Genomic DNA, 27925 nt, shown 5'->3' on the forward strand with positions numbered 1-27925 from the left:
ATGCAACAGCCAGCGGTGGTGAGTTTGCAACCATTTTGCCAACAGTTTGTTGACGTGTGTGTAGTTCTTTCACCAAGAGGGAGGTATTGTCATTCCTGATATCTATTTGTTATTTTTTCTCACTCTGCTGCTCGTAATGACGGTTCAAACAGTAGGACGTGAACGCGACTTTAGCACGACTTTAGCACGACTTTTTCCAATCAACTTGAAACATTTTGCATTTAATCGCGTTATTTCCATCGACGTTGTATGCACACCGCTTCTAAAATTCGCCTTGCATTCTGTCTGAACACATACTAGAAAAAAAAAAAAAAAAAAGGAGTCTCGAGTGACATTATAACATCTACAAACATTCACAACTCCAGAAATGCACTGACAAGTTGAGTAGAGGTTGAAAGCCAAGCGACGACTTGCACTTTTGCATTGAGCGTTTTACAGTCCTGCATAGATCTTTTTCATACTTTTTCAATACAAACTAAGGCGTTGTGTTATATTAAGTTGGTTCGAGTCAATAAGCAGAGAAAGTAAATAAAAAAATCTTAACTCACTTAAAAATAAAAAAGAAAGAAAAAAAAAAACTAAATTCAAGTAGGCTACAATCTTGACGTTTCTCCCCTCTCTCACAGGCGGCTCCGCTCTTCAGAAGAGGAGCCCAAAACTTTTTCAATTCAAGTCTTTTTTCCAGAAAAGGTCCAGTGTGATTAAACAGCACCAAAAACACACTGAGCAAGAGAGGGGCATCAAACTTACACTCGCTCATTATTGTGAAAAGGGGATACACGTCTTTACCCATTCATACAGAATAATCTGGAAAGAGATTAACAGTATATTGTGTTTTTTTTTATGTACATACACACATTCAAATCACCGCTCTCACTCTCTCACTCACACACATGTTTTTGTCCCTGTGTAAATTACAAATAATTTATCAATATTAATTTAAGCTACTACTTAACAGTCATTTGTGGGAGCAGAAGTGACCAACAATAAAATTTCTACGGACACGATGATTCCCACATCTGAGACAAAAAGACAGAAAAATAAAAATTCATTACTCAAGTCTGTTTTTTTTTTTTTTCTTTTTGTACTGCAAGAACAAGAGTCTTGTTATTCCACATAAGCTTAAATACAACTTATATTACGTAGCGTACTACTACTCTCATCTGTACCACCACCTCGCTCACACTCATTCCACAGTGATCAAGGTCGGTCATATGTAAACATGTTGACAAAAAAATAAAAAAATAAGCGGAACAAAAATAAAAAGTGTTCTCGTCATTCACTCTGTCTTGTTCTCATACCCGGTTCATTAGAAAATACAGTTAAATTAATTCATCATTGCCATTTGTAGCGAGGATAAACCGATTCTCCTTTAGGTCCGTTTTAAAAAGGAGCCCCGCCCCCTCATACCACCTCACTGCGTCAGTCAATCAAAGTGAAGATTCCTATTGTTGGATGCGTCCAGGAGGCTGTGATGACACCCCGCTGGTGTCGGCCTCCTGCGCCGTTATTGGTCAGTGGGATTTCCTCTTCATGTCTCCACCCTGGCTTTGGTTCGCATCTGAGTGGAAAGGATGGAGATATTTAACAACTTTGACATCTGGATGACAGTAAATAATTTTTCATCAGCAGTTCAACGTTTGAACCTCCGACCCCTCTCTGTGGATTAAAGACTTCCTTCATTATGTAACAGTTCAATGACCCAACGTACACTGACATTTTTACGCCTTTAAGTTTTACAGGATATGGCAACCCTTTTTTTATTCGCTATGTGGGGTTTCTACTAGAACATGTTTACACGCTTTAATGTCAAAAAACAAATTTTTTCTCATACTGTCTGTCTGAATATACCTGTATTCATCCTCTGTCTGAAACGCTCCGTTTTAACGCCTGTCTCTTTAAGACCCCCTTCCGAAAAAGCCCAGTCTGCTCTGATTGGCTCGCAAGAAAAATGTATTTTGTTTATTTCCAACTTGTCTCATGTCGTGCTTATCTTATATCATTATTGGGTATTTTATACCATTTTATTTATTTTTTTTTTATCATTTTTAACTGTCTGCTTTTATTTGACTCATTTCAGTCCTGAAATGTTTTAATCCTGGTGCAATCATGTAAAGCACTTTGTAACTTTGAATTTAAAAGTGCTGTTTAAATAAAGTTTATTATAATTATAATGAACCACATCTACCACATTTACAAACTAGTTTGAACACCTACTCGTGCCTGAGCGTTTACTGTAAATTGAAGGCTTATATGGCTGCTGATCATCCGTCTTACTTTTTTTTTCTAATTTATTTATGTTTTTTTAATCTTAGTTATCACGAGTCTATACTGTAATTATCATTAGTTTCTTTTTCCGTTTTTATTTGTCTCACTTTTAGCAAATGTTTGAGTCATTATTTTGCTGCAACTACTGATTATTTTCGTTATCGATTATTCTGATTATTTTCTCTATGAATCGTTTTCACATATAAAACATTAAAAAACAGTCAAAAAAGCCCCACACAATATCCTACAGCACAAGGTGATACTTACATATCGAAATTTAAGGGATCCTCATCAAAAGAGCTTATTTATGTATTATATATTATGTATATATGTGTAAGAAATTGATGAAAATGATATTGATCTCAACAATCCAGTAGTTGTCAGGCTACACCAGTTCCAACTTCAACCGTACACTGGTGATCAGGTGATGTCTATAGGTTAACTTTATTTGTTTAGATTGGGGATTACAGTAATATTTGGTCATTATTTTATTTAGACCTGATTTTGTACTTCTTATATAAACAGAAGATGAACATATTTTATTTATTGCAGGCGGGCCACATTTGGTTATTTGAGAGCCACATTTTAATCTCAGGTGTAACGGAACAAAGACTTTAGTGTCAAACTAACCTAATTATAATATTGTAGAGTAGAGTTTGTGGTTCATCAGACGGTGAGCTGGTACAACAGGATGAGCTGTGTTTGAGTTTCCTGGTTTGGACGTTCAAATGGTTCTTTGACCTGAGTGCCATGAATAATCCAGGTGAGACTGGACTGAGATCTTTAAGTCTCTGTTTACAGCCATAAATACAACTGAATTCAGCCACAGATAAAAGGTACATACATTCATGGTGGACATCAGCGAGCAAATGTTTTTCAGTTTTCATAATTCAGCCAAATCACTCACTGCAGTTTCACATGTTAATCAGACAGCTGCTCTCAAATCAAAGAACCATCTGTACATCACAGAATGAAACTGAATCCTCACCTTGTATTCTGCAAACTGCTGTCACAAAATCTCTGAATAACTTCAGTAGCTTAACAACATGAACTGCGCTATAACTACAGGGGACAAACCAGACGCATGCTGAACACCAAATATACTGGAGCAAGCAGAAAGTTACAGAGCAAACAACACAGCAGCCGAGCAGAGGACGACTTGACACAGACAGATGGAGGATGAAGAGGAGGAGGAGGATGAATGCAGATTACCTGAGAAAGCAAGCTGCAAGTGAGGAGGTAGGGCAGCCTGCGACCCTGACTGGAGACTCTTATACAGATCTGAGGAGAGATGGAGGGAGGATGAGAGGGAGGAACAACAACAACAACAACAAGGGGGAACATGGAAAATATGACGCAGAGGAGGAAGGGGTCATGTTAAAATGGGAAAGCAGCAACAAAGGAGAGGAGAGGATCAAAGTGAGGTGGCAGCGAGGTACAAAAAGGTTGAGATGACAGAGACGGACACAAAAGATGGAGAGAACAAAGGAGGGAGACGGTGGTTTATAAAAACAAAATGGAGACCGGGCGAGAGGGTCACAGCGAGAGATGTGGAGCACAGCAGGCACAGTGGAGGTGCTGCTGGTTTACTTCAGTATGAGCGCAGACACATAAACAACGAGGCTGGAATTACAATAAAATAACTATGAATATGTAACTCCCATTTCTCACCTTCTCTGTTAAATCCAGCTAATCTGTCCTTATTTCTTTATCTCTCCTGCTTTAAATATATACATTTTAATGTATGTACTGTTGTTTGTGTTGTATGTTTTTCTTCTTTTTTTTTTAAGGACTTCGAGTCTGTCAGTAAAGATGAACTGATATGCACATCCTCTTCTGGGACTAAATCTGCTTCACATAGTGCTGAACAATCTGAGGAAAATATCTAATTTCTATTTTCCTGACAAATGTTGCGGTTGTGAGTTAAATTGCGATTTTAAAGTCCAGCCCTGTAACGGTCGTATATACAGTATTAAACAAAGTAAGTTTGTACCAAACAGTCAAACTTATTTCTCTATGAAAAGAAGAGAAATCAATCAAATCAACAGATACAATGATAAATTGCTTCTATTATCTTTGTGTCTATTTTCTTCAAACCAGTCATTGGAAAAAAAAGATTTTTTAACGTAGAAAAAAGGTGATTTTTTTTTTTTTAAATCCCCCAAAAATTACTTAAATATCAGGGGGGAAATAAAAAATAGTTTAAAGATGGTGATATTCTATATTTTTCTTATTGTCAACGAATCCCATGAAAAGACCAAAACCAACAATTAATTGATATAACAAGTATTGCCTGTGTATCCAAATTGTGATATAGCTCATTCCTCTGTGTCATAGAGCTGCATTGTTGTCCAAAACTATTAAAAACACATCAAGGAGTGAAATGTTTCTTCATTACGATCAACACAGGTACAAATGTAGTTTGTTTTGAGTTGATCCCACAGACACGGTCCTTCTGCTCCAAATAGTCCACCAAACGCGTATTAATCTGTGACGTAGTCCCCAACAAAAACTACTTCTTAGTAACGTTTGCTAAAAACTACAGTGCCCAGCTGTTATAAGACATTATGTAAGATTTAAAAGAAAAACTATATATTCATTACCTGTTTTTTAAAGATCTTCACATCCAAAAGTACTGAGAGACTGACTGACGCATTATTAGTTTTGGTCTTTTTATAGAATTTGGTGACAATAAAAACTATAGTATATCACCAACATTATCCTTTAAAAATAATAAAGCCAAGAAGTTGCCAACTGCTCCTGTTCAACTGTGTCTGTTTTGTGAAAGGCCTAAGCACGAGAGCTTTCTAAAAATCACAAATGTTACTCCCTTTTTTTCCTCTTAATCAATGTCGAGCGACAAATCATGCTTTCACCAGTTGTGTGCCCACTCACCCATTAGGTCGCTCTGTGCTAGGGTGTATCCTGAGTTGGAGCTGGGGACTGAGCCCATGCCAGCGACCCCTGGGGCTCCGGAAGGGCTAAAATTGAGCAACTGGGGAAACTGGAAGGGCAGCGAGACGGGCACCAGGCCTCCCAACATCCCAAAGCCCAGGGGCAGAGTGGAGGGGCTGCCCAGCAGGGAACCTGCTGTTGATACCTGCGGAAACAAGATGCAATGAAAAAGTTATGAAATGCTTTTGTCCGATATTCTTTTTGATCCAAAAACGAAACTGACCTGTGAGAGGTGTGACGTTGTGGAGGACGTGGCCAAAGTTCCTGAAGCCGCCCAACCGTTTCCTGCCTTTGAGCTCTGGTTAGCCCCGCCCACCACCCTCTGCCTCTGCCCGTGATTGGCTGAGACCGAAGGTGCAGAAGACAGGGACAGAGTTTTGTCTGGGCGACTGCAGACAGCTGATATCACTCCCTTGTTGATAATGGAGTTGTTGTTGATGCTACTGTTGCTCATGGTGGACTGAGCTTTCTGGCCTCCAGCGAAGCTGTAGCTTCCCTGCGCCTGCTTCACCTGCCCGCCGCCCGATACACTGAAGGGAGGCCGAAAAGTTTTGGGGGTTTTGGGGGAGTACTGGTGCTGTTGGCTGGGGATCATCTGATGGGAGAGCGGGTGTGAGGGTGAGGGTGAGGATGACGGGGAGGGGGAGGAGGAGGGAGGTGGGGTGGGCGCAGGAGGGCGAGGGGTGAGTTTGATGATGGGAGAGGAGTTGCTGCTGTGAGAGGACTTGGTGAGGGTGGCCTGCATGGGCGTGATGAAGTTGGCCTGGTGGTGGTGGTGGGTGTGGGATTTACCTTGAGAGGAGTGGGAGGTGTGGGAGGTGGGGGACGGCGAGGAGGCCACCAGAGAGGGAAGGCAGAAGGACTGCAGGCCAGGGTGGGTGGTAGAGTTGGAGCGGGACAGTGAGGAGGGGGAGGAAGAAGGTGTGATGCTGCTGCTCACGCTGCCGTTGCTGCTGATGCTGCTGGCTTTGGCACTGCTCTTGGCCAGTCCTTGAGGGACTCCCATAGCTCCAAGCATCCCAGCCGGGCTAACAAAGCCCTTCTGATGGGGGGGCAGCAGAGGGGAAGCCGTGGGAGGAGGCCGCTGCTTCGGAGGCGATGGGGACGGGTGTGGATGCATCTTTCCACTCCCGCCCATCACCAAGCTTGGCCTGTGATTGGATGATACCATGGTAACAAGTCTCTGAGTCTGGGTTTGGCCCATGGTGCCAGATCCTTTAATCAAGCCGTAGGGACCATCTGCAGTCCTGGAGGCCAGCGACAGGCCTGCTGCCTGCACACGAGCCAAGGAGGAAACGGCGGGAGACAAGGAAGAGGAGGTAGAAGAGGAGGTTGGTAGCGTTGTTGTTGTTGTTGGCAAGTTCCCAGCAGACGCCAGCGGAGCGGTCTCCACTTTAGAAAGGGAATGTTGGTGCGTTGTGGATGCGATCGAGGCAGAGAGCTGAGAGGCTGAGGGGTAATGAGGGGTGACGGGGGGAGGAGAGGAGGTGGGCATTTGCAGGGGTGGAGGCGACAAGGGACTATCTGAGAAGCCAAGGCCCTTAGATGCATTACTGAGTAGGGCCAGAGCGTGGGAGATAGAGTCCAGAGAGGGAGCAGTCAGATCCTCATCCAGTGAGTCCGACAGACAGATGGGCTCTGGGGGCGAGGAGGAAGAGGGGGGCTGGCGGTTGGAGGTCAGAGCGGATGCGGAGGTGGGCAGAGACGGGTTGGAGGTCATGGTGAGAGGTGGTTTGTGGATCCAAAGACCCTCCTAAATAACGGAGACATCAGTGTCAGTACCTCAGAGGCAGAGAGAGCCAGGCCAAACTCAAAACAGACATTATACACAAGTCAAAATGGCGACATCGGAGCGGAGCAGAGCAGCAAATAAATCCATCAACAGGACTGTATAAAATGAAGAATTTAAGGAATTTCACAAACGTTACAGTAATTGTTTAATGTTGCAAATCTTTTGCCGATAACCATCCAAGTGGGGAAAAAAGTCTTACAGTCTTCCTTTTATAGGTCGGCTTTTAATGTGAAAAACCATCAGGACGTGTTGAGTTTTGTTGGCGGTATCATAACATTGATAAGGAGTATGGCAAAGAAGAAACTACTTAGAGTCATGAACCATTATTTCTGTTAAACAAATGAAACTCGATGAGGATAACAGGACTGTGCTGTGGAAATGCACGTAATACTAAATTAAGCATGTGAGCTGTGGTATTTTTGTCTTTCTTTATTTGTTAATGTTGGCTAAGCCCCCGGCTATTGTTTAAATACCAGCTTTTATATGAGAGCTACAAAGATAAAAAAAAAAAAAAAAAAACTCCAGCATGGAAATAATAAAATACGACCTTTAAGATATCAAATACCATAGATCCATATCAGTTTTATCAGTCATAGAAAATTTAATTAATACTAAATAGCAATTCTGTCTTCAGAACTGAGCAAATATTACACTAGCTGCCAAGACACATCATGAGGCAGTGAGTACAGCATTATATTGCCAAATGGGTTCAGATTAAATTGTTATGTGGGTTTCAACAAACCGTACTGAAAAATAAAAGTTCAGTTGGATATTTCTAGATATTATACAGTACACGACAGAGCTGTCTCTCACCTTGGCTTTGGCCTTGGGCCCAGGCACCATTCTCCTTTTGACTCTGTATGGAGAAATGCAGGCAAATATTCAGCCTTTTTTTCTATTTACATTTTGCATTCAAGCCCAGTCTCGGAGAAACCCCCCTGAGTAGTTAGTGTTATTGAGGAAACATGAGCTGTGTGAGATAAAGTAAATACTTACAAGTTTCCAGTGAGGTGACTGTGAACAGCAAGACTCTCCTTGAGCAGAATCCTGAGCAGAGTTCAGGGAGCCAGAGGAAAAGAATGGCTGGATTAATGTCGGGGTCAAATTTCTCAAGTGAATTTATATGCACAAGTTAGTTATCGGAGTTAAAAGAACATCACTGTCATGGAGGTCATAGAGGTCAAGATCTTTCAATTACAACTAATGTATCACTACTGATTTGTGATATTAAGTAGGGAAAAACATGGGACACCTGTGAAAAAAACATGTGTGATTTGGGCTGCTGTTGACGAGCTGCAGAAACGTATGCAGGAGATACTAGCTGATCCACACAAGAGTATACAATCCAAGTTGGAAGTGTTTTAAATATTGTAATAAATTTGTAATAAACAATTTCTACAATATAAACTGTCACCACCACACATAACAACCAGCTACATGCCTCCGGCCTACAGAGAAGTTGATAGTGTGACGACTGACTAGAAAATACTTACTTTGTGATTTTGTGCTGCATGGATTATGTGTTTAGTGTGCGATAGCATTTTAACAACCTTTAAAATATTTCTATTAACATCTCAACCAATGCTATGGGTTGTTAACATTTTACTTTATCTATTTCTCAGTTCTCTGCATGGCTAATGTGGGCAAAAAAGAGGTTAATAACAGTACTACTCATTTATGTTCTGTTGCTCTATACTGCTTTGCATGGCTGCATGAACTGAACTGTGGTCATTGTACCGTCGCATCAATGTTTTTTGCATTATTTGTGCATCTTGTGTGTGCTGATTTTGTTGTCATTTCGGCATCTTATTGTCTCGTGTCTGAATTTCCAAACCTGTCACTTCATTGGTTTTATAATATCTTGTAGTTGAAAATTAGCAAGGTGACTAACGCTGGCACATTTACAGTAATGTTGATTAATGTGCGTTGTCATTACAAATAAAGAAATTAATGCATTCACGCAAAAAAAAGGTTGGCTGCTATTAACAACAAACTTTGTTCGATGGGAAATGTGCATACATTCACCAACAGACTAAACTAATTCTTCTCTGAAAGGAAATATATAAACAGACACACACAAGCACACACATGCTTTTATTGTTTCTAACTTAATTCTAATGTTAAAGGTTACCTCCATTATTCTCACCCTGGAGAATTTTCAGTAATTGTCTCATCACCATGAAGGAATTTGTTCACCAGCTGTTATATATAAAGGCTATGTAAGCACAAGAACACACACACACACACACAGAGAAAAACAAAGAGACAACACACACAGACCTGGCCTGCATCCAGCCCTTGGGCCATAGTGGTTTGACCTCATTCTCTAAGAAGGCCTTGAGGTAGTCCTCCACAGACAGAGAGCACTGGTTCTCCATCTCATAACAGCTCAGCTTCACTCGCACCAAGCCGCACAGCAGGTTCCTGCACAAACACAAATGTTTAATTCAACACAAATAATTCACTATTCAAATCTAAATTAGGCTGCAGGTGTTGAGCACATAATGACAGAGGAGATTGTTATTCTTCAGGGAGTCAGAGGTAATTATGAACTCGTAAAAACCCATTCCTGAAAATGTGGAAGCTGTTATGGAAATGAATGATGATTGAAAAGCAGCTGCGAGTCAGTCTCAAGGTTTTTGTAATTACATTAGGACACTAATTCTTATCTCAGGGTTTCCACATTCATGCAGGTATAACATTCAGGGCTTTCCTCGGTAACTTTAAAAGCTCCACCGATTTTATAAGTCAAAGTCAGTTTGCAGGTGTTGGAAGCACTTCTGAAAAATGTTTTGTGGCTCCAGGGGAAGCTGCGCAAAGTCTGATAAATTGTCTCAAGTGACATCACGGCAGCCTCCGTTGGGGCTGAAGACTACAAGTTTGAAAATTATTAAAAAATCTGGAAGTTTGGAGTTTGAAGGAAGTGATCTAACCATACCTCTGTAGCTGCTCCTCATGTCTGTTTGAGGTTACATTAGCCATTCCTAGAATAACACAGAGTCTCGGAGCGAATGCTGCATTCAATTTGAACTGGGAAGTCAGAATTTCTGAGTTCGCGGTCGGAAAGTGCAACTGGAACGCCCCCCCGAAGTCGGATTTCCAACTCGGAAAGTCAGACGGACCTCACCAACCCTAACCTCAAAATCCAAAATGGCTGCTCCGCGCATCAACAGTAAAAAAGCTGTAGTAAATACTGTTTATTAGGATTTCTGTCTCATTTGTGTCTTATTAAATCAGTCTTACACACAGTACTGCCCAACTCCTATCTGTGGACATGTTCCTACAGTGTTTGTATGCATAAAATCCCGGCATAATGCATTGTTATCAACTGGTATTGCTAACAATGGCTAACCTGGCTGGAGCAAACCCCATTAAGTTTTCCGACTTGTTGTACTGGAACGCGGTTAACTCAGGTGTGACGTCATTTCCAGCTCTGACTTCCGATTTCTGATATAAATGGAACAAACTGTCGGTGGTTCAGTGGCATTGTGGGTACTGTAGGCACCAGGTTTTGACAAAGAAGAATGAGAGGAATAATAACAACATGATTTGGTTCTGTTGCAACGATTTGGGTACTTTAAAAAAAAAAAAAAAACGATCCATTCCGAGTCCAACAATAAATCTGTGGAGTACTCTTTTAAAAAGATCTTCTTCGCTGAAATTCAGGGACGATATTGCATATATTTAGGTTGATTTTTATGCATGACCAAAAAGTTCCTTACACCTGAAGAATATTCATGACTCGGTTGCCATTTTTCCCCCTTATTCATTTTCGAAACTTTCAACGCCTCTTTTTTCTCCATCCCAGCAACTCTGAACAATCTTTGTGGCCTGTGTAAGCTCTGTTTACCACATTAGACACAAACAGTGGCGAGCAGCAGGAAAGATGAAGACAAGAAGAGTGAAAAATGAGTGAGGATACAAAGGCAAACCAGCGGCATCACAGACACGCAGCACGCCATCCAGCCAGCTATTCCAGCAAGACAGTCCTGGATCATTACCTGAGCTTGTCATCCCAGACAAACTTCTTCCGCGGGCCCATCACCCTTTTCCCAGGCTTCTCTTCATCTTCCTCCTCTGAGCCGTTCTTATCGCCCTCTTCTGACTGCTGCCTGCAGGACACACACATACACACAGTCAGTAATATGTAAATGCACACATTCATCAATAAACAGCTTGAATAAACTCTATCTTATAACCTCAATGATTACTATAGTACATTCTTGTAGGTTTATGGTCGTGGTTAAAGTCGTTTATGAGTGTCTAGTTACAGAAAAAAATTATGTAGACGCCTGGCTGTCTAAAAATATGTTAGTTAAAATGTAAATGAATGGGGACCTATTTTGCTCATTTTCAGTTTCATACTTGTATTTAGTGTTTTTACTAAAATATGTTTGCATGCTTTAATGTTCAAAAACAATTTACGTTCCTCTTTTCTCTGATTGGTCAGTCGGCCTACTGTTGTGTTTGGTCAACTGACACAGACTCTTCAGACTCCGCTCCAGCTCAACTGAGCTTTAATTGAGGGCGTGCCATACTAGCCGCTAGCAAAAATGTGTTACTTGGTGACATCACCATGTTACAGAAAAAAAGGCAGGACTACAAGCAAGGCGTTTCAGGCAGTTCAGGAGCAGTGTTTCTGTGGGGGACTTTGCCTTTGGCGTGGACTTTGGGCTTTGTAACTTTGCAGACCTTTTACATGCACTCAGATGCATAGCTTCTGTAAACAAAGAATTAAACATGACTACAGCTGTAATCCTTTTTAGATGGGTGTCAGGTTTTGGTTGGTAAAAATGGTGAACAGCCATAAAAGTCAAACCTGATGACAGGCAGGGGAAAATTGGGGCAAAGGGTTTTAGATTGAGTTCACCTGTTTCATTTCTTACTTGAAACAAGAAAAAAAAGATTAACTTACTTTGCAACCTTTGCCATGCAGTCCATGTTGTATCTGGCTATCTGCTCTGGCATCACACTACACACTGCCAGTTTCAGCTTCAACAGCGGCGTCCGTAGGCGATCATCCTGAGAGAGAGAGAGAGAGAGAGTGAGAGTGAGAGTGAGAGTGAGAGAGAGAGAGAGAGCAACATTAGGAAAGAAAAGAAAAAGAATAATGAATGAAGAAACAGACAAAGAAAAGGTAGAAAGAGATGGTAGAGGAGGGAGAGGAAAACAGAGGAAGCAGCATCAAGAGGAAGAGTCAAAGAGGGAGAGAGTGGGGGAGTATGTTGATGTATTTTTTTCAACTATGCTACTTTAATGGTCCATGACAAAAGACATTTAGAAGCCAGTTTTCAGTGGCAGTCCTCATCGCACTAGTCAGCCTACACTGAGATCCCTGCACATTAACAACTGAAGCAGTGAAGACGGCTGAGGACTAAAATCTATATGAAAAGACACAAACAATGTGGAGAAACAACAGGATCAGTTTTAGACAACAGGAGCTGAATGAAGCAGCTCAAATGCTCAGAAATATTGCTGCAAATCAGAAAACATTAAGAGTTTGAAGGAAACACTTGGCAATTGACCAAATAATTTTGTGTTCACAGATGAACATGAATGTGTGCCACAAGGGACCATAACAAATCACTGGTATGATGCAATAAAAATAAAACAGGGAGTAGTTAGAGGAGTAGAAAAACAACGTGCAGATCTTGATATAATCTCAAAGTCAGTTCCCTGCAAAGATGTAAAAAGGATTGTGAGAGATACTTAGACTAGAGATTCATAGTTTTCCTGTCTTTAATCATTTTTGTCTATAACTGAATATGGAAAATTTTCCCTGCACAGCTGCACTTCTAATCTACACAATTGTCTAATTAATAAATTAATTTTGAGACTGCACTTATGACGGCTTCTTTCCCCATTCTTTTTATGTCAAGCAATGACAAATTCTTTATCAAAACTTTCAAAAACAATAGTTGTGCGCTTTTATGTGTTCAACAGAGTTCACTCAGGTATCAATTACAAGGTTATAGTCTGCAATGTTGGAGATAAACTTTTTTGTACACCTGCCACTGTGGCTGGTGGATTCCAAAATTTACTGGCCCCTCAATACACTACTTTTGTTTTTTTGGCTGCTGGTGAGTGAAGCAAATCTATCAACCACTTGCATATTTTACCAGCATTTGGCTGACGGCTGGTGCTAATTTCTTACCCACTTTCAACAGGTTGACTCTGCGTTATTATTAGTAAAAGTTGCTGTAAACATTTAAAAAGTTATGTAGTTATTACTGACGTTGGAATTAGGTAACAATTCAACTGCAAACCCACTTTGTGCAGCGACTGTGAAAGTATGCATGATCTGAACTTCTCTCTCATCCTCCTTTTTCATTCATCACACAACTATTTGCCACTTTTTATGTGTACAAACACTATGAATGCCTTGAAGAAAAGACTGTCCAAAAGTGTGTGCCATGATCCCCCTTTTTGCACAATTATCACATGTCGCCTCTCTACGCATGCAGCTTTTGCCTTCAGACGTGGTCGGACGACACTTCATACTAACTAGTTCTTTGAAGCATCCAAAATCCTGAAGTTCATTTACTGTTGTGATTGCAGTTTCAGATGGTCAATGAGTGTTTTCAACTGTTTGATAGTGCACATGTACAGAAGCTTCAGCCCTTCCTGAATCTGGCTTTTAATGACCACGCAGCAATCAAAAAGGCAGCAGTGGGAAAGATGCTTTCGAATCAGAGCCTAGATCAATTTAAATTGAGGGGATTTCTCAATTCTTCCACAGATAAGCATCACTCACCTGGATGTTGAGACTGAGCTTCTTCAGGCGTTTGAGGAGGGCTTCTTTGTTGCACGGCACAAATGCCTCCATGTGCGAGTAGATGCCTGAGCGCACCGCAGGAGGCTGCTCCTGGACCTGCAGCTCAATGCTGAGAGGAGGAAGAGGAGGGAGAAAAAAGGTCACGATTGTGAGGTCAAAAAAATCAAGAAGATGTACAATTATGGCGGTAGAAAAACATGGTGGGATACAGAGAGACAGAATAAAAGAGAGATGGGAAACTGAAGTAATGGATGGCGAAGAGTAAAGGGTAGTTGCGCAGAATGATGGGAGGGTGAACATAAAGTTGATGAAACAAGAGAGAGGAATGGAAATGAGAAGCATGTCATTACTACAAACAATGAGAGACGGAGAGAAAACAAAACACTTAAAGATGGCAGGAGAGGTGGCGAGGGAAATCTGCTGAAAATGAGTGAGAAACACTGAAAAGGGAGGAGGAGAGTGAGCTGCGATCTGGCTGATGGTGATTTAAAAGCTGTCCGACTCACTCCAGGAGAATGTTATTCATGTCCAAGGTGAAAAATTTCTTCCTGCCCTCTTGATCAAACTGCCGCGAGGCCTGTTGGAGAAAAGGTTGAGTCAGCATACCAGCACTGTTCCATACAGTACAAATACATATACATATATCTGTGATGCCTTTAGGGACTCTGTACTGACAGAAACACATTTTCTCTTCTTCTTGACACCGACCTTCACCTGACTTAACCATAAACTTCTAAGGATGCTTTTGCACCTAATTGATTTGGCTCGTTTTGCCCATTCAATCAAACTCAGACTAAAACAACCAGCTCTTCCAAGCAGTAATTTTAGCATGATTTAAAAAGAAACTACGGTTTAAACTACTTGTTGATCGCAGGAACCGTCAAGGATCTCCTGGTCTGTGTAAGTTATTACACAACGCCATGTAATAAGCATGGTGGCAACACCATCAGCAAGTGAGTGCACAAACTTTCCCTGATCAATCAGAAACTAATTATAACAGCATGTGTTGTGCTTGTGTCCTGCTCCGTATTTTGTCAGGTTCTCAATAAAAAAGTGAGAGAAACATAGCAACTACGACACAGTAACTACCCTCTTGTGATATTGAGGTACAAAATAGAGGTGGGGGAGAAAAAAAAAAATCGATCCAGCATAGTATCGCGATATTTTTGCGCCGCAATATTATATTGATACACGGACGTCAAGCATTGATCTTTTATTATATAAACAATTAACCTCTTAACAATCCGACGGCCGCTATTCTGTCTTTAGGAGGTTGTAGCGGGCTCAGTCTTAAAGAAAAGGAAGATACTGGTATCTTGTGAAACTAGATAAATAATGCTCCAAAGTTAGGCAAAATTTTGGCGAGGAAAATCTGGCATGGCCATTTTCAAAGGGGTCCCTTGACCTCTGACCTCAAGATATGTGAATGAAAACTCTGAGATGAACAGATGTTGACAAATAGGAAGATAATAAATTGCAATATATCTTATCGCAATACTCCGCATATCGCAAAATGTTTAAAATCCCAATAAGATCGTATCCTGACTTAAATATCGTGATAATATCGCATCGTGGGGCCTCTGACCCCTAGTAAAAAATGCCTCTTTTCCGTGGTTTCCTACCTGTCCATTTATGACATATAAGGTGCAGTTGCAGTCACGACGAACAACGCTCGTAATTAACTATTTCTTTGCCAGCTTGTGTGACCACCAGCTAAAAAAAATTAATGCATAAGAGGCAGAAAGGTGCTGCATGATTTCCCGTCTGTTACTGGAATTTGGTTCCCCCACGTGGGTCCATATAGTGCTGATAATGCAGGATTACAGTCACCAAAACTGTCCTGTTGCTCTGTATAATTTCATTTTTAGAGCTCTTGGTTTGATTGTAAAAGGTCAATCTGAACTAAAAGATCATAATAAACAGTTTGGCCCAGATCAAATGAGTCAAACTTCAGGTCAAGTGACCTAACTAAGTAACACTTCCTTTAAATAATTCAAGAAATAATCTCCCAAGCTTTCCCCATATCCTTGTTATCTTTGGAAGCAACAAAAAAATCCATTTCTTTATTTATTTCTCTGCCTTGCTCATCCTCCCTCTTTTCTTCTTCACCTCTGTATACTTCACTTGAATCATCCTTTTCAATTGCCTCTCTTTACAACATCTAGAAAAACAATTCTCCGCTACGAATGGACTCTGTGGCTGCGAGGTATAAAAGCAACAAGAAAATAAGAACTTCTTCAGAGGCAGTGATGCCAACCCTGCTGTTTTAGTTACATAAAAACCTTCAGGGTTCAGCTTGGAGCCAGGTTTCTCCAAGAAGCTTTAGAAGAGGCTATTCTCGTTGGACTAAACAATAAACATTTTGTGCCACTTCCTGAGCTGATGGGCATTTGTTTTTCAGTCGCCCACAGAAAAGGCTACAGTTGACTCACCGCCCGCAGGTCCTCGATGCGTTTAATAAGAGGAGCAGGCAGTCTATCAGGCAGCAGAGGCGGAGAGAAGAGTCCGCTGGAAGACCCCAGGCCTCGCCCCTGGCCACCTCCTCCTGCTGCTGCTGCTGCTGCTGCTGCTGCTGCTGCTGCTGCTGCTTTAGGAACCGGAACACCGACTCCCAAAATGCCATTCTCCCTGGCCGCCACCATGGCGTGCTGCTGGTCAGTGTCCAACACGCTGAAGTCCAGGTCACCTAGGAGATCCTGCAGCTCCTTCTCATTGGCCGAGCCCAGCAGTGACATCACAGCGGGGTCCGAGGCGAGGTCTGCCAGTGAGAGGTCGCTGCTGGCTGTGTTGCCCTGCGGGTGGGTGGAGTTAGAGGCTAACGGGTGGTTCGTTGAGTTGATGGAGTGGGGCTTGTTAGCCGCACCGCCTGCCAAGCCAGGGTGAGCCATGTTCGGGTTTCTCTTCCTCATGTCCTCCTCCCGTGTGAAGCGGCGGAGCATGGCCGCCAGGTACAGCGAGTCCTTCATCAGCTTCTTCCTCTTCTTCTTCTCCGGCCGGTGAAGGTTGAGGGCTCCCACTCTGTGGGAGGAAAACAGAGTGATGCCTTGTTTTTAGCAAAATGCTTAGTACATGTTTTGAATGAGAGGTGATATAGTGCCCGAGACTGCATCTGCATTTAGTTTTACTTCATTCATTCAGCTGGATACGGAGTACGCTTACACGCACATTAGTATCCAGGTAATGATCTCATTCAGGATGTGACGTTTACATGGTATATGAGAAACCCGGTTAGCAATCTCTCCACATTTACATTATTTCGTTTTCTTTCTCCTTAAGTAGGGATGCACCGATACCGGATCGGATATCGGCCACTACGGACTCAAATAGCTGGATCGGATATCGGTGACAATGGGGCCGATCTATTCAATTCTATGTTTACATACCATATACATTATTCACTGGAATTTTAATTGTTGTTTAAGTTTTGACGAAGATGTTGCTGCATTGAAAATGTTTACACTTGAATTGTAATTCTTGATAATTTTGAAGATTTTTTACCAAGTTCCTGGTGTACGATTTATTAATTTAATAATAAACTGACATCACGTTTATAATGAAAAGGTGAAACACTGGCCGAAATTAAACCAAGCCTGTGATCACTGATTTATGATTGGGAACATACATATGTTAATGGATTGTAATGTTCAATGTTGTATTATGTGATTTTATGTATGATGTGGTATTATGCATTTTTATTTTTTCTTAAAAGCCTAACCAAGGACCAGGTCTGCAAATTAGCTACGGCTAAAAGTCCTATACACATTGCATCAGTTGCACTTTAATTTAGTGTAACAATACCTACATGTATTGTCCCTGTCAAATAAAATTCATTGATTTCAGTAAATTTATATCTATTTGTCATATTTTGTTTTAAAAAGTTAGGAAAACAATGTTTAAGTCAAGCCCGATGTTGCCTAACACATAAAAGAATGATCCCGGCCGATACCTAAAGCCCAGGTATCGCTATCGGGACTGAAAAAGATATATCTCTATCTCATCCATGCTTGTTGCCATTTTTCAATAATGGAGCTAGCTAGCTATGTAGGAGGATGATATTGCCATTCTTATTCCTGCCCACTAAGCTCTGATTGGTCGACTGAAACGGCCATAAAAAGGGCACAACAGAAGGCGCGTTTCAAACGCTAAATTTGAGAGGGACAGAAAAATGGGTAGGTGGAGGTAAAAATCCCAAGATGAAGAATAAATTAACTGTGCGACAAATAGACATTTTCACTGGCAAACTGAGGCATCGACACACGCTGATAAAGACAACTCAGAAACGTGGGAAGAGGAACTGTGGGGATTCTGCGGGATTAACCTGAAGTCTGCTCCGAAAGACCCGACACACACACACATATATAACATTATCTGTTTCATAATGGCACAATGGCAATAGCTGCTGCTGCTATTTTTGGTAAGTTATTTTCAGAGTGGCGGCATGTTGCAGTATTCGGCCTATCGGAGCGTGGATCACGGAGAGTGTTTTCTGGTTCTGGTTTTCTTGACTTGTCACAGCAACTAAGAGCAAGTCACAGTCAGCAGCATCCCTGCCTCATGATAGATGTATGAGAGGATCCACACAAAAGCACAGGAGTATAATGTCACACAGGGTGGTGGATTATTAGCACGGTAAAGAGTGGACGAATATGTCATCACATATTCACAGTGGCCCACACAAATCCATGGGTGTTCAAAAGGTCAACTTTTCAAGCACAGGAGAGAAACTTGTCCATTTACACAACAGTGTCTGTGTGACATTATTTTAAATAGCATGGCTTAATGGTAATGAATCATTTGATTAAGTGGGAGATTTTTTTTTTTTTTTAAAGGTGCGTGGAAAGTGATGGCCTCTTGAAAGGGAGACGAGGCAGCTATCTCAGATATTAACATAAACCTAAATATAATAAGAAGTATAACTTCAACTGACACAAGACAACCTCAAATATAAACACGGACAGTAATACTATAAATGCCATGATTCTCACCCTTGTTTAGGTACTCTGTTCTTCTTCGGGTTCTTCTCTTCCAGATTGTTCACTTCCTTCTTTGTCCTCTTCTTATTCACCTGTTCCTTGTTGTCGTTCGGTTTCTGAAACGAAAGCACGCACACTCCTTAACTCAAATAAGCAGACGACGACAGTGCACAGTGAAAAACAATCAGTTCTGTCTGAGGAACACACGCTGTGCTCTGTGTGTGTGTGTGTGTGTATGTGTGTGTGTGTGTGTGTGTGTGTGTGTGTGTGTTTGTGTGTGTGTAGGTGAGCGAGCGAGCGTGCACCAGTACGTCCTTCAGAGATTTCTCTTGATGTGGTGACAGATAACGTCTACATCACGTCTCACTAAAACCAATGCAAATCAAGCTCCTGTTGGGAGGACATTCATGTGCCTGTTGAGATCCTGCCATGTCATATGTCGCAATAACGAAGCAACATTTAGTCATATCATTTATCAAAATGAATGTGTCACAACTCTTCTCCAGGGAATCATGCTTTATTTACTACTGAATAACGCATGGTTTGGTATTGAAACTCACACATCTCAAAGTCAAATAAAACTAAAAATAAAACTTGTCACAGGTTTTGTTTTATTTGGGAGGTAGAGCATTAAAAACAAAAAGAGTCTACAGCCTAGCCAGCAGCTCTGTGAAGCTGTACTTAGGCAGAGTGGTGATTTGAACTAAATGCTAACATCAGCATACTAACATATTCACAAGGACAAATGCCAACATGCTGATGTTAAGCAGCTGTAATGTTTATCATGGCCCCATCTTAATTTAGCATGTTAGCATGCTAATGTATGCTAATTAGCAAAGGTAGGAAAAGTCAGGGGATCACCAAAGTCATTGGGATTTTTCCTCCAAGAAACATTAATGTCTGTATAAAATTGTGTGCCAAACCATTCAATAGTTGTTGAGATATTTCAGTCTGGACCAACGTGTTGGACTAGTGACCAACTGACATTGCCACCCCTAGACACATGCCACTTGTATGGCTAAAAAAAAAAATGTTTTTTTCTTTTACATATTTCCAACATGGATTATTTGATCCTTTAGGTTCTGTAGCGCAAATAATTGGAATAAGTTACCTTTGCATATCTTAATAATGAGCACCTAGAAATTGTGGCTAAGGTATAAGCTTCCTAGTAGGGGTGTCACGATATACCCGTATTGTTGATAACCGTGATATTAAAAAAATGAAAATTGATATCAAGTTAATAATACACATATGATAATATTGTGTAGGTAATCGAGCGCCTCCTAAATCATTTTATATGTATAATATATGTATTGTGTTGGCTTGTTGGTAGTATAATGTTGCCTAGACACCTGTATTCCTGCATCTTTGTTAGTTTTACAACAAGAACCATAGAGGAAATAAGTCTCGACTTTGTGTCATTTCAATCACTCTTTCTCATGTCAAATAAACTAAAAAAAAAAAAAAAAAGTGATTTTGGAACACAGTATAGGGCTGCAACTAACTTGTCAATTAATCTGTTGATTATTTTCTTTTTTAGTTTTTAGTTGTTTGATCTATTAAATGTCAGAAAATGGTAAAAAAAAAAAAAAAGTCAATCAGTGTTTCCCAAAGCCTAAGATGACGTCCTCAAATGTCTTGTTTTGTCCACAACTCAAAAATATTCAGTTTACTGTCACAGAACAGTAAAGAAACCAGAAAATATTCACATTTAAGAAACTGGAAACAGGGAATTAAGACTTTTTTTTTCTTAAAAAAATTACTCAAAATGATTAATCAATTATCAAAATAGGCAATTAATTTAATAATCGTTGACAATTAATCAATTAATCATTGCAGCTCTAACACAGTCTAACATTTTTTTTACGTTCTGTTATGAATGTGTTTTGGTTGTCTCACCTTGTCCTCCTCTCCCTCGGAGTCGGAGGCCGCTCTGAACTGCAGCGTGCCAGTGTTGATGTAAAATCCCCCCAGCTTTGTGCTCAAAGAGGCAGGAACCAGCTCATCATACTGAGATAACAATAGAAGACAGTTTGTGGTATAAGATCACAGGAATCTAAGACAACAGTAAATCCTCTTACGAAACAAAAGCAGATCTCATGATAACGTTTCCTGTTAACATTTTTACAAATAAGCCTGTGCTCTTATGTTGGTCAGTGAAAATGGATGACTTGTTGTGTGCCAAAATAAATAAAAATATCACAGTCCCTTCAGGCCACAGATGAAACACTTTTCCATCACAGAGCATATCAAAACAAAAGGAAAGAAAAAGGGTCAAACAGGCGCTGCCAATCTGTGAGTGCAGAGAGGACAGCTATCAAAACAACAAAACAAATATCATATAATGGCAGAGACTCCATACAAAGAGCATAATTCTATCTATTACAGTCAGACAGAGAGAGTGATGTCCTCTGAATACTGAGCAATAAACACTGTCAAACAAAAACAATGACATATCCCTGTGTGGACACAAGCAGCGCGTACGTATTCATGAGTCATGAGGATGATTTTTAGACCGTAGTCTCAGGTTGGTTGTAAGAAGGGACAGGCGTCTATCTTTAGAAGTGTCACTGAATGCAGTGCATTGAAACATCAAGCCTGGAAATAAATATTTAACCACAGAGGAATAATGTCTACCTCAACAAAACAAGACACGAGAAGAGCAGTTCAGGAATGTGACGAGGACAGCAAATTAAATCAGCAGATAATAAGGGAGCAAAAAATAACAATATTATTATAAAGACTAAAGGGAGATATCTGACTAAATAAAAGTGACATCCTCGGAAAAAAAAAAAAAAACATGGGTGATAAATCACCTCATTATTAATAAAGCGAGGGGCACTCACAGCTTCTGAGTTGTCGATAAAGGGGTCTGTGTCGTCGTAGCCAAAGCCTATATCAATCAAATCTTGCATTCGGTCCTTCTTCTTCTTCTTTTCTGTGTTACCCTGAAAAATAATTAAAATATGATATAATTTTAAGTTTTTAATTCTTAACCTTAATCTTAAATGGCTCCTTTTCAGAGTGAAGATTTACAAAATGACCGGATTTTCTCCATCTGGCTGTTATTTTATGGGCATTTGGTTCTCTTAAGAACACAAACCAGCATTAGACAACTAGAGCCTGACGAGCCGATATATGCTTCTTACAGATATATTCTTATTAGCATATTTGTCTGCCAATAAATAGAAAGAAATTGCACTACAGATTAGAATAAGGGTATAAGAAAATATCGAAAATATTGTATATCGCGATATTATGTTTTGTTATACTGTATTGATTCTCAAAACACTATTGATTTTTAATTTATAGTTTAAAAGCAAAGATTAATTCCGGCCAATACTTTATTTCATTTGCGAAGATATGCGCCCTCTCAGTGTATGTGCCCTCTCAAAGTAGTGCTATAATGTTGGATGTTATAGGGACTGTAATAAATGCAAATGCAGATCCCACTGTTCTGATTGTTTTTAAAAAAACTTAACTTTTTTTACTCAGATTTTATGCATATGGTGGTGTGTTCTTTATAATATGAGTTTTCTTAAAATTAAATTAAAAAATTGCAATATATCGCCTTGCTTATCGTATCGCAATATGTTAAATCGTAACCCCCGTGACATGATGCGTATCGTATCGCCAGATTCTTGCAAATACACAGCTCTACTACAGAAATGCCAAACATATGTTTGAAGTCTTTCAGAAAAGTTTTATCCATTACATATTCTGTCCATCAAAGAGCACCGACAAGTTTATGTTTCAACTGTAAAATGTCCCACTCAGTACGTATCAAAAAAAGGGATCACTATTACAAAATGTTTATGGTATGTGTTAATGTAAAAAAAAAAAATAATATCAGACATTGCATTGTAATCGGATACTTTAAATTCTCATATATCAATATCAGCCTCAAAACACATTTCAGCCGAGCCACAGCAACAATCAATAAGTGACTGAAAATGTCATTAAATATATGTATAACCGTCTCGGTTGCTCCGTTTGTCCCTCTTTCCTGCAGGCCTAAGGATAGAGGGTGCCACCTATATAAATTTAATTTACTTAACTATAACAAGTTACTAAACAAACAGTTATAACACAGTAATTTAAATCAATATATCAGCCAATATTAGCTTTTATATATATATATATATATATATATATATATATATATAGAAAGAGAGAGAGATAGTGTCACCATTACATTCATTGTCCCCCAAAGAGCACTGACAAGTTGATTTTTCAACTGTAAAATATTTCCGCTCATGTTTATTTATGTTTTGTGTTCATCAGCCAAAACATGATTATCGGATTTTTTTAAACTCCCAAATATCGATATTGGAATCGGCCTCAAATATCCAGTATCGTTACGGGTATAACTCTAACATCAGATCAGATTAGAAACACCTCAGATTTGAAATAAAAAATAACTCACATATTTATTTTCAAACTTTTTTGCCATGGCCTCGACCTGGAGCCGCTGTCTCTCGTCATCGTTGAAGGGGTCGTTGGGGTTGTGGGCTGAAGTCAGACTTGGAGGATTTTTCTTTGCCTGAAACAAGTAGTGAAAATTAATTAATATTAAAGATTATAAACAGGAATAATGGTTAGACAGTTCCAGTGCCCCTCAAACTCAAACACAACCTGACTTTGTTTAAACCTCAAAGAAAAAAGAAACATCCAATTGGTAAAGGGCTGTCAGAGTTAACGCGATAATAACGTGTTAACGCAAATTTGTTTAAACGCCACTAATTTCTTTCACACATTAACACAACTTGCAATTTTTAGGTTGTAGCGGGCTCAGTTTAGCTAGAGTGAAGATACTGGCATTATATGCAGCTAGAAAACCTAAAGAATCCATTGGTACCAACCATGTCATATTAGCATGTCGAGAAGGAGGTTAAAAATAACGCTCTAAACTTATGCTAAATTTTGGTGATGAAAAACTGGCCTGGCCATTTTCAAAAGGGGTTCCTTGACCTCTGACCTCAAGATATGTGAATGAAAATGGGTTCTATGGGTACTCACGAGTCTCCCCTTTACAGTCATACCAACTTTATGATAATCACATTCAGTTTGGGGCAAGTCATAGTCAAGTCAGCACACTGACAGCTGTTGTTGCCTGTTGTGCTTCAGTTCACCATGTTATGATTTGAGCATATTTTTTATGCTAAATGCAGTACCTGTGAGGGTTTCTGGACAATATTTGTCATTGTTTTGTGTTGTTAATAGATTTCCAATAATAATAAAGCAAGCATATTTGTCCACTCCCATGTTGATAAGAGTATTAAATACTTGACAAATCTCCCTTTAAGGTACATATTGACCAGAAAAGAAATGTGATTAATATGCGATTAAATATTTGAATCGATTGACAGCCAAAAAAAAAAACACTTAAAGGTGCAATGAGTAGGAATTGGCGCCATCTAGTTGTGTCTATTCGTCCACTCCCATGTTGATAAGAGTATTAAATACTTGAAAAATCTCCCAGATTTGTCAAAATGTGTGATTAATTTATTTAATTTATTGTTATTTTTTATTAATCACACATTAAAATGTTTAATCGATTGACAGCCTTAGTAAAATATCAAAACATTATCACAATATTAGCAGCAAACTTAAAAAAAAACTGAATCAAAAAAGCATAAAATATGTCAAACATGGTGCTGCATGGCCACCTTTTGGATTCAAATAAGAAAAATTGTATTATACTGTGTTTTGCAAACTCCCCCCCCCTCCCAATTTCCCACTCATGTAAGCTGTATTAACCCCAAAATGCAGTGTAGAAAATGAGGCGAGTTTCTTCTCTCTTGATGAACAGATACAATTGTGATTAATCACAATTAACCATCATGTGATTAATTGCAATTAAAATTTTTAATTGCTTGACAGCCCTAGTAAAATATCAAAACATTATCACAAAATTAGCAGCAAACTTTAAAAAAAAAAAAAAAAACTTAATCAAAAAAGCATAAAATATGCCAAACATGGTGCTGCATGGCCCCCTTTTGGATTCAAATAAGAAAAAAATAATTATACTATGGTTTGAAAACAGTTTTTCCCCAAATTCCCCACTCATGTAAAACATAATAGCAAAAGCTGTATTAAAAAATTAGGCTTGATTCTCTTCTCTCTGATGTCTCAGCTCTGACATTTTGCCTTGCTCCCATGCTACATCCTGGTACTTCCATCCGTTAAGCTCCATCATCTAGTTGTGTCTATTTGTCCACTCCCATGTCGATAAGAGTATTAAATACTTGACAAATCTCCATTTAAGGTACATTTTGAATATATAAAAGAAATGTGATTGACAATCAAAAAAAAAAGAAACACTTAAAGGTGCAATGAGTAGGAATTGGCGCCATCTTGTTGTGTCTATTTTTGTCCACTCCCATGTTGATAAAGAGTATTAAATACTTGACAAATCTCCCTTTTAGGTAGATTTTGAACAGATACAAAATGTGTGATTAATTTGCGATTAATCATAACTATCATGTGATTAATTGCAATTAAAATGTTTAATCAACTGACAGCCCTAGTAAAATATCAATGCATTATCACAATATTAGCAGCAAACTTAAAAAAAAAAAGCAGAAAATATGCCAAACATGGTGCTGCGTGGCCACCTTTTGGATTCAAATAAGAAATTTTTTTATTATACTGTGGTTTGCAAACTTTTTCCACCCCCAAAATGTCCCACTCATGTAAAACATAATAGCAAAAGCTGTATTAAAAAATGAGGCTTGTTTCTTCTCTCTGATGTCTCAGCTCTGACATTTTGCCTTTTGCTCCCAATGCATGCTACATCCTGGTACTTCCATCATCCGCTATACTCTATCATCTAGTTGTGTCTATTCGTCCACTCCCATGTTGATAAGAGTATTAAATACTTGACAAATCTTACTTTAAGTTACATATTATTATTATTATTATTATCAGGTAGATTTTTAACAGATAAAAGAAATGTGATTAACTTGCGATCAAATATATTAATCGATTGACAGCCAAAAAAAAAAAAAATTAAAGGTGCAATGAGTAGGAATTGGCGCCATCTAGTTGTGTCTATTTGTGTCTATTTGTCCACTCCCATGTTGATAAGATTAATAAATACTTGAAAAATCTCCCTTTTAGGTAGATATGTGTGACTAATTTGTGATTAATCACGATTAACTATCATGTGATTAATCGCAATTAAAATGTTTAATCAACTGACAGCCCTAGTAAAATATCAATGCATTATCACAATATTAGCAGCAAACTTAAAAAGAAAAGAAAAAAGAGCATAAAATATGCCAAACATGGTGCTGCATGGCCACCTTTTGGATTCAAATAAGAAAAATGTTATTATACTGTGTTTTGCAAACTTTTTCCCCCCAATTTCCCCACTCATGTAAAACATAATAGCAAAAGCTGTAATAGCAGCAAACTTAAAAAAAAAAAAAAAAAAACTGAATCAAAAAAGCATAAAATATGCCAAACATGGTGCTGCATGGCCACCTTTTGGATTCAAATAAGAATTTTTTTTATTATACTGTGGTTTGCAAACTTTTTCCACCCCCAAAATTTCCCACTCATGTAAAACATAATAGCAAAAGCTGTATTAAAAAATGAGGCTTGTTTCTTCTCTCTGATGTCTCAGCTCTGACATTTTGCCTTTTGCTCCCAATGCATGCAACATCCTGGTACTTCCATCATCAGCTATGCTCTATCATCTATCTATCACCCTGCAGCCACAGGGCCAAACTGCATGTGGCATTTTCCAAGTGCTTGTAATAATGGCTGTTGCTGGGCAAGTCTGAGTGAACAGGGAGGGCACAGGTAGCAGATAAGCTTTATATCTTGTATATGTTGAAAAATAAAAATAAAAAGCAACAATGTGATGGAGCTCAGCTGAAGTTGTAGAGAGCCAACAGAGTGGACTAACTAATAACTAACTGGCTGCATGGTGGTCAAAAAAAGCTGCTGCTTGTCTTTTGTGTTGAGTCGCACTAACGGTCACTAACGGTCAGTTTCTCTCACTTGGCAAATGACAAGTCCACACAAACACTACTACAAACCGGCCATGGTGTGTGTTAAAGTCTGTGAGATAAATACCTGGATGTTTTGGATGAGTTCGCCGTAATTAAACTCTGCGGAGGAGCGGTCGTCGGGCTCCGGTAGAGACAGGTTGAGCCGCACCGTCGTCGTCGTCGTCGTCCTCTTCTTCTCCTCCATGCTGTCAACGGTTCTACCGACGACGAGGCAGCGACCGTTGCTGGCAGCAGCACCTCCTGCTCCGGTCGCTGCCGCCTCGACCTCCTCCTCTTTTCCGGCTCTAGCGAAGTTAAAGTCGGCCTCATCCTCCTCCTCCAGCCGGCGTTTCCTAGACGACTCCGCTGCGAAGGCCGAGAGGGTGACAAATTGCACTTTTCTCGGCTCGGCCATTTGGTGGATGAGCTTTTGAAACCTCTCGCTCTCCGGACAAGACAGCAGCGACAGCGAGGAAGAAGAAGAAGAAGACTTCGCGAAACTACTTCCACAATTTTTGTTGGATTGAAGAAGGTTTCGCGGAGGTGCTCTTAGACGGATGTCAGGGCCTCCTCCGCACCATACGACTTGAACTCGACGGTCGGGGAAAAGTTGTTTTCACGGCAGCTTACTTGCATCCTTAAATTTCTGCTATGGGACCGAGACATTCACGGCGGCCATCTTGGGGTTTTCGGGAGTAAATAAAATATCAGAAGAGAGAGGGGTCGCTGCGCATGCGCGTACGCACAGAACGGAAGCATCGTGACATCGTGACGTCGTCACGTCCAATCAGAGCGTGCCCCGATCCTTAGACCACGCCCTCTGTCACAACAGGGCGATAATAACAACACACTAGGCAGGACTATTATGACCTTTAATGAAGTGTCTGAGTGAAGGACAGGCATGTATTTATGAAAGACATGCAGTTATATCTGTCAACAATTTCTTCCTCACGAAACAAAAAAGCAATGAAAACAATGAATGTATGCAATATCTTTAAAGTTTTTAAGTGAAATTATTTTCATACTCGCGTGGTCTCTTTTTTATTATTATTATTTTATTTTTGTATTGTTTTTTTTATTTTGTGTTGTTTTTTGTTTAATTTCTGTTGTCCTTTTATGTTTGACACAGCTCTTTGTTTATTTTTTCACTATGCTTTTTTTT

At 39.7% G+C, this 27925-nt stretch overlaps 1 protein-coding gene across 3 annotated transcripts; it reads right to left on the reverse strand.

Moving 5' to 3' along the window:
- Positions 1 to 488: 488 nt before the first annotated feature.
- Positions 489 to 27471, reverse strand: ubn2a (ubinuclein 2a). Of its 3 annotated transcripts, XM_037764518.1 has the most exons (17): positions 26849 to 27471; positions 23190 to 23306; positions 21610 to 21711; positions 20663 to 20773; positions 18776 to 18879; positions 16223 to 16808; positions 14297 to 14367; positions 13770 to 13899; positions 11931 to 12037; positions 11017 to 11127; positions 9296 to 9439; positions 8012 to 8062; positions 7829 to 7871; positions 5447 to 6976; positions 5164 to 5368; positions 3481 to 3549; positions 489 to 1561 (listed from the first exon to the last, which is right to left on the reverse strand). In XM_037764518.1, the coding sequence occupies exons 1-17, from the start codon at positions 27176 to 27178 to the stop codon at positions 1515 to 1517; spliced, it is 3858 nt and encodes a 1285-aa protein (XP_037620446.1). In that variant the 5' UTR covers positions 27179 to 27471; the 3' UTR covers positions 489 to 1514. The 3 variants fall into 3 exon arrangements, with proteins under 3 accessions (XP_037620446.1, XP_037620448.1, XP_037620447.1); XM_037764520.1 differs by lacking the exon at positions 21610 to 21711; XM_037764519.1 differs by lacking the exon at positions 3481 to 3549.
- Positions 27472 to 27925: the final 454 nt, after the last annotated feature.

This window comes from Sebastes umbrosus, chromosome 3, assembly GCF_015220745.1.
Source record: "Sebastes umbrosus isolate fSebUmb1 chromosome 3, fSebUmb1.pri, whole genome shotgun sequence".
Classification (NCBI taxonomy): Eukaryota; Metazoa; Chordata; class Actinopteri; order Perciformes; family Sebastidae; genus Sebastes; species Sebastes umbrosus.